This window comes from Hippopotamus amphibius, chromosome 8, assembly GCF_030028045.1.
Source record: "Hippopotamus amphibius kiboko isolate mHipAmp2 chromosome 8, mHipAmp2.hap2, whole genome shotgun sequence".
Lineage (NCBI taxonomy): Eukaryota > Metazoa > Chordata > Mammalia > Artiodactyla > Hippopotamidae > Hippopotamus > Hippopotamus amphibius.
The window spans coordinates 22,407,575-22,420,768 of record NC_080193.1 but is presented as its reverse complement, the minus strand read 5'-3'; the positions used below and the strand labels follow the sequence as shown (position 1 = coordinate 22,420,768).

The following is a 13,194-nucleotide window of genomic DNA, read 5'->3' as shown; positions in this document are numbered from 1 at the left end:
GCCTCCAGAATGACAAGCGAACCCACCCCTGTTGTTTTAAGCCATCCGGTTGTTGGTAATTCTTCCTGGCAGCGCCAAGAGCCTAATGTAGCACCCAAAACAGACTACTGAACAGCCTCACTCCTGCCCCTAGCAGCCGCTACCATTTGGCACGTGATATAAAACCCACTTGCCACCCCCAAATCAGATGGAGCTTTACAAGATGCATGGTGGTAGCAAAAAGAAGAGAAAAAAAAGAAAGAAGTGGAAACCACCCAAGTATTCACCAGTAGGGAAATAAACGATGGAATAGCCCACCACAGACTACTCAAGAGCTGTTTTGTAAAAAATGAACGAGGCAGCTCTATTCATATGGGTATGAAAAAGCCTCCAAGACATGTTGTTGGCTGTAAAGAATGTGATACACAGCGCAATGCCCTTCGTTTCCAAACACAGCCACGCATAAAATAAAATCATTTGTTGTCTGCAGCCACATAGCTGGGTACGAAGGTAGATATGAAGTCCTGGATGAAAAACATAAAATGATGAAACGTAGGGAGGGGGGCTGGAATTGCGGGTAGTCAATGAACCCTTGGGTCTCATCCAAAAGGTTTTAGCAGGGTGTGTTCAAGCACAATTTAGTTAGGTCTTATTTTTAAGTTTTAAACAAAACAGAAGACAAAGGACAGGAAACAAAAATCATCTACAAGCCTTCAAAGCTTTCTGAATTCCCTTCGTGACTTAATTACTTAAGACCCTCTGGAGCTGTCACAGACCCCAAGAGGCCCGTGAGATGCCTGCTGCACCTTCCCCGGAAAGGAAAAGAGATCTTTCAGAAATGCAGCTCCCCCACCGGAAAGCTGGAGTGAAAATGTTTACCAGCCTGGGTTCCCTGGCCATGGTCCCTCTCTGCTCTGCCGGCTGCCACTGTCGTAACTTATCTCCGCACATCACCCTTGTGTCTCGTCCAATCCAATGACCTCCAGACACCACGGTGCCAGAGGTCCCTTCTCTTCTCCGCTCATTGTGCTACTGTTCTGAGCTAATAGCTACCACTCGTATTTCTGACGACTAATTTCAGGCCAGGTTCTATTCTGGGAAATTCCCAGAGGTGACTTCACCATAGTCCTGGGCCAGTTTCCCACTGGGGAACTGAGTCACCACGAACACTTAAGTCACTCGCCCAAGGTCACGCGGCTGCTGAGGGTCAGAGGCAGGGTCTGAACACAGCTCCGGAGGCACTGCCTGGCCCTGAGTGTCCCTCAGGATCCGAGTTTGGCATCCACGCAAATCAATATGAAACTCTGCTGTTTGTCAAACAGAGATCAGGAAGCCTGAGCTGATGCTGAAGAACAGTAGCCCAAGGTCCCTGCCCGTGGTGACTGTCACTGATCTCCTCCTGGTCCAAGTCCAAGATGGGCACGGAGCCTGGGGAGTCTCTTTGAAGGCTGGGAACCTGTGTCTAGGTGACAAGCAACCACTTCCCTGCCGGGTCTTCCCAGGGAAAGAGCAGGGGAGTGGAGTGGTAGTTCCCTAACTCCTGAGAACGCACATCCTCATCCCAGGCTGGGGAGACCTCTCTGTCTCTTTCTCTCTCTGTCTCTCTCAATCCCTCTGCCTGCCTCTTCCTACCTTCAAAAGCACCCCCTCCTGCCCCCACTCCGCTCCCAAATGTGTAGAATGACTGAGATGAGGTGTATTTACAGAAGACCCCCAAAAGCCGCCATCATCCCCCCGGAGAAAGTTTCCCCATGCCTGTGTTGAGATTTGAATGAGACTCCAGACATATCCAGAGGTGAAGGGGAGAGAACCAGGTGCAGGTGTCCATGTCCTGATCCCAGAACCTGTGAATATGTGACCTTACATGGCAAAGGGACTTTTCAGGTGTGATTCAGTTAAAGATCTCGAGATGGGGAGATGCTCCTGGATTATCCAGGAGGCCTGATGGTCCCTATAAGAGGGAGGCTGGAGGGTCAGAGTCAGAGAAGGAGATGTGGTAACAGAAGCAGAGGTCAGAGCCACGTGGGGCCATGAGCTAAGGAATGTGGGTGCCTCTCGAAGCTGGAAAAGGGTGAGGAACAGATGCTGCTCTAGACCTTCCAAAAGAATGCAGCTCTGCTGACACCTTGATTTTGCCCTATAGATCCATCTCAGACTTCTAACCTCCAGAATTGTAAGATAAATTCGTGTTGTTTAAAGACACTATGTTTATGGTAATGTGTTACAGCAGCAAGAGAAGACTAATACAGACACCGAGAACAGGACCGTGGAAGGCCCATGAAATGTTAGCTGCTACTACCAAGGCCTGTAAGAGCTGCCCCCGGCTTCCCCTCCAATCTCATCTCTTGCCCCTGCCCCCTGCCCCGCCCCCCTTGCCATCTACATTCCAACAGCCTGGACTTCTTTGAGATCCTCAAATACACCCAGCTTAATTTTGCCTGAGATGCACACTCTTCTCTCTGCCTGGAATGCTCTCCCTCCACAACCTTCTATAGCTGGCTCCTTCTCCTCTGTGGTTCTGAGAGCAAATGCCAGATTCTTAGACAGACGGCTTCCTGATCACTTAGCACTGCCCACCTCCGTCCCAGGCTCTATTCTGTGACCCAGCATCATGAGTTTCTCCACAGCGTACATCACTGTCTGAAGTGATCAAATGTCCTTGTTTCTTGTATTCCGCACGCTCCTCTCCTAGGATGCAGGCACCAGGAGAGCTCAGGCTCCTGTGTGTCTGTTCGTAGCCATTCACTAGAACACAAAATAGACACGCGAATGTTATTTGAAATAAAGAAGTATTTGTGCCCAGGCCTTGCTGTGAAATTTCAGGCCAATATGGCTAAATAGGAGTCTGATTATCTCTTGCTTTTTCCTAGGCTGAGCCCAGTTGCCTAGAAACTCACCAAGTGTGTTCAGTTTTTGATTCCAACCTTTTTGAAAGATAATGTGTTTTCTAGCTGCATGAGTAGCGCTGGGCTTTTTAGTTTTAGGAACTGTAGTGGCACGGTGGGCTGTAGCCCTAAACTCCAAGTCACCCAGGGAAATAAATCTCTAAGCTCAAAGCGCGGTAATTGGACATAAAATTACAGAGAAGTGAAGGGGAGTGAGGAACAGAACAGGGCAGGGGAGGGGGGAAGAAAAGACAACTTGTGCTCTTATAAAGGAAAGAAGGGAAGGGAGGGAAGGGAGGGGGAGGGGAAACAGGCACACATTTGGCACTTCCCAGCCATGGAGGGGGCAGCACAAAGACTGGTTTTAAATTCTAGATTTTAAAGATGGTGCAGAGAACACCATTATTGCCCTGGGTTGTAACGCTCCTCTTTTCCGACCACCCTTTTCTAAGATGGGATTTTTGAAGGTGTTGACCATCTGTGCTGCTTTGCTAAAATGGAAACATTATACACAATGATTTCCAAGGCCTGGTGAGCATTGCAAAATTTCCATCAGTTCCAACCTCCATGCACCAGAAAGTAATGACTCCAGCACGTAGTGCCTGCTGAATAAACGGTCTATTGCACAGCAATTGACAAGATGGATGGATGGATGGATGGATGGATGGATGGATGGATGGATGGAAGGATAGATGGATGGATGGAATGACAGATGAATGGATGGACGGATGGATGAATGGATGGATGGATGGATGGATGGGTGGGTAGATTAGTACATCACCACTGCCACTGTCCTTCTACAGGTCCTCCTGCCTGGACTACTGCATCAGCCCCAACCTTGGTTTCCATGCTTGGGGTCTCCTCCCAGTTCTATCATGATTTCCCCTAAAACTGCATATTTACCTTCATGAAGTAGAGGTTGGTTTGCTACCCAAGAGGTATTCACAGCCCCCCACACTACCCAGGCTCACACACTGTGGCAGGAAAGTTCTAAATCATAATACCAGAATCAAATCCCAAGAGAGCAGCCCCTCCTAGGAGGATGCTGTGAGGCTGACTGAGAAGTTCAATGGGCAGCAGCCACCTTGACTACCTACCCACTAAAATCTCTCCTCTCCATACTGCACCACGGCTGCACCCGATTCAACAAATCGAGCCCTTTCTCTCCTCTAGGTGGAGAATCCACCACCACCCCCCCCATCCTGAGGTTGAACTTCTGTTTGACCTTCACCCAAAATCTGACAGGTAGACCTACACGTGGTCAGACAGTACAATAGTGATGATGAAAGCGATGATGCCTGAGTATTACTGAGCGCTTACGATGTGCCGGGCCAGCAAGGTCTTTACCTGCAGTACCTCATTTAAACCTCACAACACTCTATGAGGCAGGCAACCTCATTTTTACATTTTACAGATGAAGAAACCGAGTTTCAGAGAGGTTAAGTGCCTTGCCCAAGATGACAAAGCTGCTAAACACGGGAGTCCAAATTTCCATCTAGGCAGGTTGATCCAATAGCCTGTATTCTTGACCAAAATGTTTCCTTGCCAACTACCTCAAAGGAGAAAACAATTGAAAATTTTCCCAGTGTGGACACCCGCTCCCCGCCAGGTAAATCAATAGGATAACAAAACCAGCAAGGTAGGAAGGGTCCTTAATTCTACGTAACTATTGAATCTGCTCCAATCTACATGGGACACTTTCCCACTACGTACACGGCTTTCATATTTGCCTTGATACTTTTCTTAAAAAATTTTATTTATTTATTTATTTTGGCTGTGTTGGGTCTTCGTTGCTGCGCGTGGGCTTTCTCTAGTTGTGTCGAGTGGTGGCTCTCTTGTTGCGGAGCACAGGCTCTTGCTGCGGAGCACAGGCTCTCTTGTTGCGGAGCACAGGCTTCAGTAGTTGCAGCATGCGGGCTCAGTAGTTGTGGTGCATGGGCTTAGTTGCTCTGCAGCATGTGGGATCTTCCTGGACCAGGGATTGAACCTGAGCCCCCTACATTGGCAGGCGGATTCTTAACCACTGCACCACCAGGAAGTCCCCTTACCTTGATACTTTAAGCATGTTTGTTTTTGTTGTATCTCATTTGGTCCATCTGACACCCCAGTGCAATAGACAGGTGAGGTGCTCTTACTTGGAAATTCACAAACAGGAAACTAAAGCAAAGGGATTTTAGGTGACTGCTCTGAGGCTACACAGAGAATAAGAGGCCAGCTGACTCTGCCCTCTGGTCTCCTCCCAGGCCCAGGAGTTGGGGGAGGAAAATGTGGCGCTATTACAGGAGCCTATGGAGCCCCAGACCGCGGTGGTCCACATCCTCCCTGGGGCAAGGCTGTGTGTATAAACCAAGAGATTTGTGATCACCCTGCCTCTGGCAGCTCTGCTGCAGGGTCCTCTGGAAACGCAGAGCACAAAGTGTTTCCCTGGTGAAGGACCGTAGTGTCCCCAGGCTCTAGGAGCTGTCAGAAGTGCTGGGTGGCTGGGGATGACCCTGAGGTCCAGAGAGCTCCTCAGGGAACAGCCTGGGGAGGCGAAGAAAGAACAGGTCGTGGGAGGAAGAATGGAGAGCTCTGTGCACAGCCTGAGCAAGACCACGACAGGGAGAGTTGGGATCCTGCCTCAAGCAAGTGGTAGGAAAATAACAGTCCCCCAAAGATGTCCACATGCTAATCCCCAGAGCCAGTGAAGGTGTTACTTTACATGGTGAATCGTAAAGAGTCTTTCTTTGGTAAATTTACTTCCTTTTTATGTATTTATTTGTTGGCTGCCTTGGGACTTTGTTGCTGCACTCGGGCTTTCTCTAGTTGTGGTGAGCGGCGGCCACTCTTCGCTGTGGAGCACGGGCTCTAGGCGCGCGGGCTCCAGTAGCTGAGGCGCACCGGCTTCGTTGCTCCGCGGCGTGTGGGATCTTCCCGGAGCAGGGACGGAACCCGCGTCCCCTGCACGGGCAGGCGGGTTCTCAACCACTGCGCCCCCAGGGACGTCCCTGCAAGTGCTTCTGATGAGACCTCCACCCCCACCCCCGTGAGCAGCTGTCCCCAGACTTCCAGCAAGTTCCAGGATATGCGGCCTCACTCAGCAGCTTCTCCCCGTTCAGTGGGCTGTGTCTGTATCCCCTCCCACAAGGTCTGGCTCTCAGAGCGCTGGAGTGGGGGCGGAGCCTCTCGCTCAGAGGCTCTATCTCAGCCCCAGGCCAGCGGCCAGTGACTCTGTCATCCCCATATTCTTTAGACTTCTCTTCACTTCTTACTGAGCAATCTTTCATTATTCCTGTCCCTGCTATACTTAATCATCTTTTACATCAGCCTCTCCCTGCTCAAATTCTTTCTCGTGATTGGAGCCAGACTGAGACAGGCAGTACAAAAACAATCATGTAAATAAGCGTGAATTGCAGACGAAAGAGAGAATGAATTCAGCCGGAGTGGCCAGGAGAACCCTCCCTGAGAGTTGACTCTAGGGTGAAAAAAGACACGAAACCAACCCAGTGGAGCGTCTGGGCCAAGGGCGAGCCGAGAGAAGGCCTGAGCAGGACCGGGGCTCAGCGCGGCCGGGTTCTGAATGCACAGGCTTCCAGGACACCTTGGGACATCAGCGTCACATCATACAACTAAAGGGCATCAGCTGGAGCCTGCCTGCCCTCGGGCCCATTCCCAGGCCTTCCCCGATGAGTTCTGGCTCCCAGCAGGGCTGACCCTGAAGCCCGTGTTCCTTAGGGGACCCCAGCCCTGGAGTGGGTGGATTCCCACTCCCACCCTGGTTCCTGAGTCTCCACTGCTCCGTACCTAACTTATCATCCATCCTACCTCCTGTGTACCTGAGTGCTTGCAATTAAGGTCTTTCTATCCTAACTGCAAAAGCAGCTTCTAACTCCTCAGAAGACTCTGATACAATAACAAGCCCGTTTTCGTTTGAACATCCTATGGACAAGGTATCTAGCACCCTTACATCACCCATAAGTTGTCCAGCATTAGCTGCCACTGAGAAGAAGTGGAAGGAGGGGAGAGGAGGGGGGAGGGGAGGAAGAGGGCGGAAAGAAGAACGACATAAAAGTTACTTACACTCTAACAGCACTAGGCAGAATTCTCCCCCGAAGGCCACTCTGCGGCAGTTACGGGTTTGGAAAGCAGCTAAAACAACTGATGAAAAAGAAAAGATGAACTACCAACTCTGGTTCCACCGCAAACGTTACTAAATAGCTCTGGTCCCTTGGAATTATTTCAGAGCCACTCTTCACAGGGATGCAAGAGATGCACTGTGATACGCGACACCACGCAACCATCCAACCCTGGCACTTCCCAGCCAGTGGGAATTAAAGCCAAACACAGGAAACCATCCCTAAGTAAAGACCAGCCAGATGGGGAGGCACGAATCGTCACAGACATGCAGTGAGCACAACACGCATAAAACGGCCTCCTCTGGGCTTCCCTGGTGGCTCAGTGGTTAAGAATCCACCTGCTAATGCAGGGGACACAGGTTCAAGCCCTGGGCTGGGAAGATCCCATATGCCATGGAGCAACTAAGTCCGCGAGCCACAACTACTGAAGCCCAAGCACCTAGAGCCCATGCTCCGCAGAGAGAAGCCACCGCAATAAGTTTGCGCACCACAATGAAGTGTAGCCCCCGATCGCCACAACTAGAGAAAGCCTGCATGCAGCAACGAAGACCCAATGCAGCCTATAAATAAATAAATAAATTTAAAGAAAACAAAAACAACAATACAGCTTCCTCAGAGAATCGAGGGAGAAGCAAGCTGCCCAGATGGCTGGGGGGTGGGGGAAGGGGCAGATGGGGGATGGAGGAGGGAGGACCACAGAGAACAAATCAGTGCCGGCAGTGCGGCCACAGCAAGTGCACTGCTCACATCTGCTGGACGCCTCTCAGGGCTGCACCAGGCACCTGTCACTAAGACCAGGAGCAGGACACCAGACGAGCCCCACGGGGACGTGCTGGCAGCCGAGGAAAGGCTGTCAGAGCCGACCTGCATGTTGGCCATGTTCCAAATGCCTGCTCTCCTGCTCTGCCGGGCTCCCCATCCACATGCAGGTTTCACCCCTTCCTTCTGCCCGAGGTTCTGTCCTGTGCCACCATGTGCCCTGACCCCGTGAGGGGCACCCCACCCAGCCCAGTGCCAGGAGTTGGGCCTTCAGGCAGCATCATGACAGAGCAGGTCACCTCTGCCCCAAGAGCATGCGAGAGTCTCACCAAGCAAAGGTCTCACTGGGAAAGGCCACCTCAGGAGACAACATCCCCCAAAGCCCTGTAACAACAGAATCACAGACCCCTTTCACCAGTACTCACCAGTATTACAAGATGCTAAAATTAAAGTTCTGGCCAAGGATACACTTTCTGTCCCAAATGCTCACCTCTGCCGTCACGGCTTTAAAGCAAACCTAGACAATTCATAACAAATCGACAGGCTGTGTTCCAATAAAACTTTTTCTACGAACACAGGCGGCAGGCTGGATTGGTCAGTGGACTGTACTGGGCTGACCACAGGTCCATACCCCTGTCTTGGTCCCGGCCTCCTAGCAGGTCAGCATACATCACTTTCCAGCTCCTCTCGGAACTGACACCTGCCCATGAAAGAAGGGCACGACACTCTCCACTGGAAATCCATCCTTAGAAGTAGCGGGAGGCTGCAGGAGCCCCAGGGAATTGACTGGCACTGATGAGACACACGGCAAAATCCTAAGGACTGTGAGTAAAGAGATAATCCAACCTCAGGCCGATCTTGGTTGATCTGGAGAAGTGACAGAAAAAGTCTCGGGAAAGGGAACCTAGGACTGTCTCACTCTGCCTTAAAATCCACACCATCCCGCTCTGCCCCTTCACGGGGCTCTTTTCCACCAAACTGTGGCCGTCCTCAAACCAAAATGCAGATCACTGCTGAAGCGGACCACCTCCATCCATCTAGCCTTCAAGAACTAGATGATCCCGGTAGCTCAGATTGTGGCCCAGGATTCGATCATTCTTTCTACAAATCGTAAGTGTCCCAGGCATTGTTCTAGGGGCTGGGGACACAGCCGTGGACAGAACTAACCAGAAGCCTACTGTCGTGGATTTCTGCTTCCGGGGAGGAAGATGGATGATGAATCCTAAAGCTCAAACACTGATAATATTTATGAAGAAGACAGAAGAGGCTGAAGATGTGGACAGAGAGGGATGGGTAAGGGGGATGGAGAGCCAGCTTGGCCTCCATGGTCAGGGTATGTGCCTCTTCACCGTCGAATCTAAGAGAAGGAGGCAGATGTGGGGAGACATAGGGAAAGGGGCTTTGGGGGCAAAGAGTCAAGAACACAGATAGGGAATTGCAGAACTAATTGTAGGATAGAGGGCTTTATTGGCACGGATCTCACCTCTGGTATCCAACTTTGAGTACGGAGGATAGAAGTACCCCCCGACTGTCCTAGAATCACTAGGTGTGGACCCCCAGGCTTTGGTCCCAGACAGGAAGGTCAAAGCAGCGCAGAATGTACTTGAACATTTCCAGCGTGGGAAAGGGTATTAGGAATAAGGCACTTCCAGGGTTTATCATTCCTGTGACCCACCAGCACCGTCCCTTTAGGTTCTGGAACCTTGTCTGTGACCCTGTTTTCAGATGAGCCTGGACGTGAGTAAAGCTTTGGCCAAGCTCAGAGGAGAGAGCTGGCCGCCCCCAGGCCAGAAACAGAAACACACATGGTTTTGTGGACTTCGGGACCCTAAATAGGTTCCGCTGGTCAGTTCCCAACAAGGCTTTGGGTCCATCTGCATTTTAGAGTTTGCCAATCCCCAAGCCGCGTGGGAACTCTCAGGGCAATTGACCAGGGGCGGGTCACTCAGCACACAGGGGGCTGTTCCCCCCACACGCGCCTGATGCATTTCAGTGCAACCGTCGTCACTCAGGACAGCACTCGGTCCTGAGAGGCACACGGGCTGAGACCATAAGGAGACACGGCTCCCCGGCACACACCTCAGCAATGTCCACAAAGGAAAGGGATTTACACGGCAGACCCTGAAGAGCTTCTAAGGAGGCGTTATGGAAAGCGGGTAAATAAAATGTAATTTAAGTGTATTTCCTTTGTTCAAACAGATTTATCAGGTGCATAGTAAACAGCAGATTATAAAATACTCATGTTTCTTTGAGTATTAGAAGCACTCAGGGAATTCCCTGGGTCCAGTAGTTGGGGTTCCAAACTTTCACTGCCGGGGCCTGGGTTCCATCCCTAGTCGGGGAACTAAGATCCCACAAGCCACACGGTGAGGCAAAAGAAAGTGCTCAAAGAAAACATCTTTGTGACACTGATTCGGAAGCCCAACGTCTTACCATTGCGAGTGGGACAATGCCCACAAAGGAGGTCTGGCTAACAAAGATCTCAGAGACGACCAGCTCCTTCGTGGCGTCCTCTACCGGGTACTCCACCTGCCAGGTGATCTGCTGCGCGCCGGCCAGGCCACTGCTGTTGTCAATTCCGAAGTCCACTTGCAAGATCTCGTAGAAGGAGCCGTTTGTTCTACAAAACAAACACACAGTAAAGTGAAGTTTAAAACCTGAGACTCAGCAGAACGTCAAAAGTGCGATAAATTGCCACATTCCTCTTTGTCAACCCAAAGAAGGATCGCCGAGTGTGACTAGTCACACGGTGGTGTCGATGGAGCCTGATTCACAGGTGGCCCACCGATGGCCCACACCTCAGAGTGGACGGACCATCCGTCTTCAGGGCTCGATCCTTCCCTGAGTGAGCAGCTTGACAGCACTGCATCTCTGGGCACCGTGACAGCTCTGTCCTCCCCAACCCTACTGCCTCCGCCACGATCCAAGCCCCACGCCTTCATCTCCTGCCACCATTACTCCCATCGTGAGGCACAGCCTGGATTCTGGCTGTTTCTACTTCTACTTATCTGTGTGTCTGTGGACCCATGGTTCAAACTCTGAGCTTTAGAATTTGGGGAGAATATAGGTGATCACATCAGCTTCTGGGAGCATCATGAAACCAAGAATGGAAAGGACACCATAAGGTTTGTGGTCCATGACATAAACTATGAGCCACATAATAAGGTACCATAGTGGACCCTTCATGCCATCAGCCTGCAATGGGATGGGATGTAATGTCGGAAACCCCCATCTGCCTTCATTCATGGAATGACAGCATTGTACATGTGTCTGGAGGAGGCACAAGAAAGTGGACGGAGCACATGTAAGTGAAAAGGGCAAGTGTCATTCTCAGCATCTTTCTACCCAGGGAGAGCCTCTCCTCATGGACATGAACTTGTAAATTATAGGCTGACTATTGCACTGACAGTTACTAAACAGACAGTTAAAACAAAAAGCCATCTAGCATGGGATTTGTGAGTTACTTCTGTTCCATAAGTCTTTGTCCATCACCCCGAATCCAGCTCCACCTGGATCAAAGCAGTATGACAGCAGAGTAACTGACTCACGGCTCCCAAATCCTGAGTCATGCTAACCCACTTGTTCCTTTACCATCAATGGGCCTCTCTGGACCCAAATGGGCTTGGGAGCCTCTTCCCTGCCTTGCGGGATCTAGGGCAAGGCCTGCAGCCCAGACACCCAACTCACAACCTATAGGGAAAGAGTTTTGAAAAAGAGCCCCTTGCCTACTGCTTGCCCAACAGAATCTCCTACCATGGACAGCTCCCTCCCGCTGAAGACATGAGAACAGGACAGAAACCACTGTATTGACAGAATAGCTATATTAAATTTGTTCTTTAAATCTTCTAGCTCCTTGTGAGAAAAACAAATATCATAAGATATTGCTTATATGTGGAATCTAAAAAAAAATGGTACAAATGAACTTATTTGCAAAACAGAAATAGAGTCACAGATGTAGAAAACAATCTTATGGTTACCAGGGGGAAGTGGGAAAAGAGCTAAACTGGGAGATTGGGATGGACATACACAGTACTATATATAATACAGATAACTAATAAGGACCTACTGTATAGCACAGGGAACTCCACTCAATACACTGTAATGACCTATATGGGCAAAAAATCTAAAAAGACTGGATATACGTATATGTGTAAGTGATTCACTTTTCAATACAGCAGAAACAACAACTAATGTGTTGATTTACACATTGTAAACCAACCATGCCCCAATAAAGTTTTTTTTTTTAAATAGCTATAGTATAGCTATAGTGTTGACAGACAGAACTGAGCTATGCAGACCTGCCTAACACGGAATTCTACCCCAAATAGAATTACGTTAGAATTAGTCACATCCAGCATTTTTTCCACTTCACCAAGGTTCCAAGAAACTCTCTGAGACTTCTTTGTCCAATACAGTGGTCACAGGCCAGAAGTGGCTATTTACATTGAAGTAGAAATGTATCAAAATTACACAGGCAGGTGGTCCTGGCCAGCTGCTTGTGGGTACACGTGAGCTATGAATCATCAAGTATCTATTTGCACATGTTGCTTTGCACGAGGAAGGGAATGGGTTAAATAAGACACCTGGCCTTAGGAGAGTATGACAGTGGGCTCACACGGGACCCTTATTTCCCGAGGCGCTGCCAAAGGGACTTCAGAATCGTAGCAACTTGGGCACTTGGTTCTTGGCTTCAGTCACCTCCCTTTCCCAGATGCCACACTCCAGCCTACAGTCCCCTCTCTGGTCACAGGGATTCTCCACTTCTCCATCTGTTAAGTCTCCTCCTGCAACAGATGCTCCACCTTATCAGACCAGATCTTCAGTTTCTCTTTGGGCTGCACAGGGCTTGTAAGCAGATCTAAGGAGCTGCTTCTAATGCCTCCTGGGTCTCAGCATTCAGGAAACCTCAGGAAAACTACCACTGAGACAGTGAAAATCCAGCGCGAGAAAAGGAGTCTAACTCTCCCTGTTATCAGCAGTTTAATCCTGCAAATCCGCACTCTGGTCTTGGGGGGCAGAAGTGGCCAGTCTTTGGGCAAAGGGGGCAGGGTCTGCATGGGAGGGCTGGCCCCCCTTAACTGTGGGTTCTTCTTCTCCTGTGGAAACTACAGCTACAGGAATCTGCTCAGGTTCAGATACAAATGAAATAACAGTGCAGTTAGAGTCACTTTCATGCCCAAGTTTCTATTTTAAGTCATTTCCCTCAAACCAGAGGAAGGGGGCCTTTTTTTTTAAGGCAGCTGGCATGCCTGCTAATAAGTCCATTTCTATGGACATGGGTTTATAACTATTAATTTTACTTGCTCTGGAACTATTCTTGATAAGCCTTTCCATTTAGAAAAGTGTTCCATGACTCTCTCAATTTAATAATTACCAACTGCCTTTGGGGAATCAGGATCAGTGGCTCAGTCAGGAGATATTCATTAGATATTTTTCTTTTCCTTGGGGTGAGGAAT

The 13,194-nt window shown here is 49.8% G+C and overlaps 1 protein-coding gene across 1 annotated transcript in view; it reads right to left on the bottom strand.

The window, feature by feature from the left end:
- Positions 1-13,194, bottom strand: part of TMEM132B (transmembrane protein 132B) — a 277,602-nt gene that overhangs the window by 71,143 nt on the left and 193,265 nt on the right. Inside the window, exon 4 of the mRNA XM_057746462.1 lies at positions 10,172-10,358. Within this exon, the coding sequence (XP_057602445.1) occupies positions 10,172-10,358 (187 nt within the window). The remainder of the gene's footprint in view (positions 1-10,171; positions 10,359-13,194) is intronic.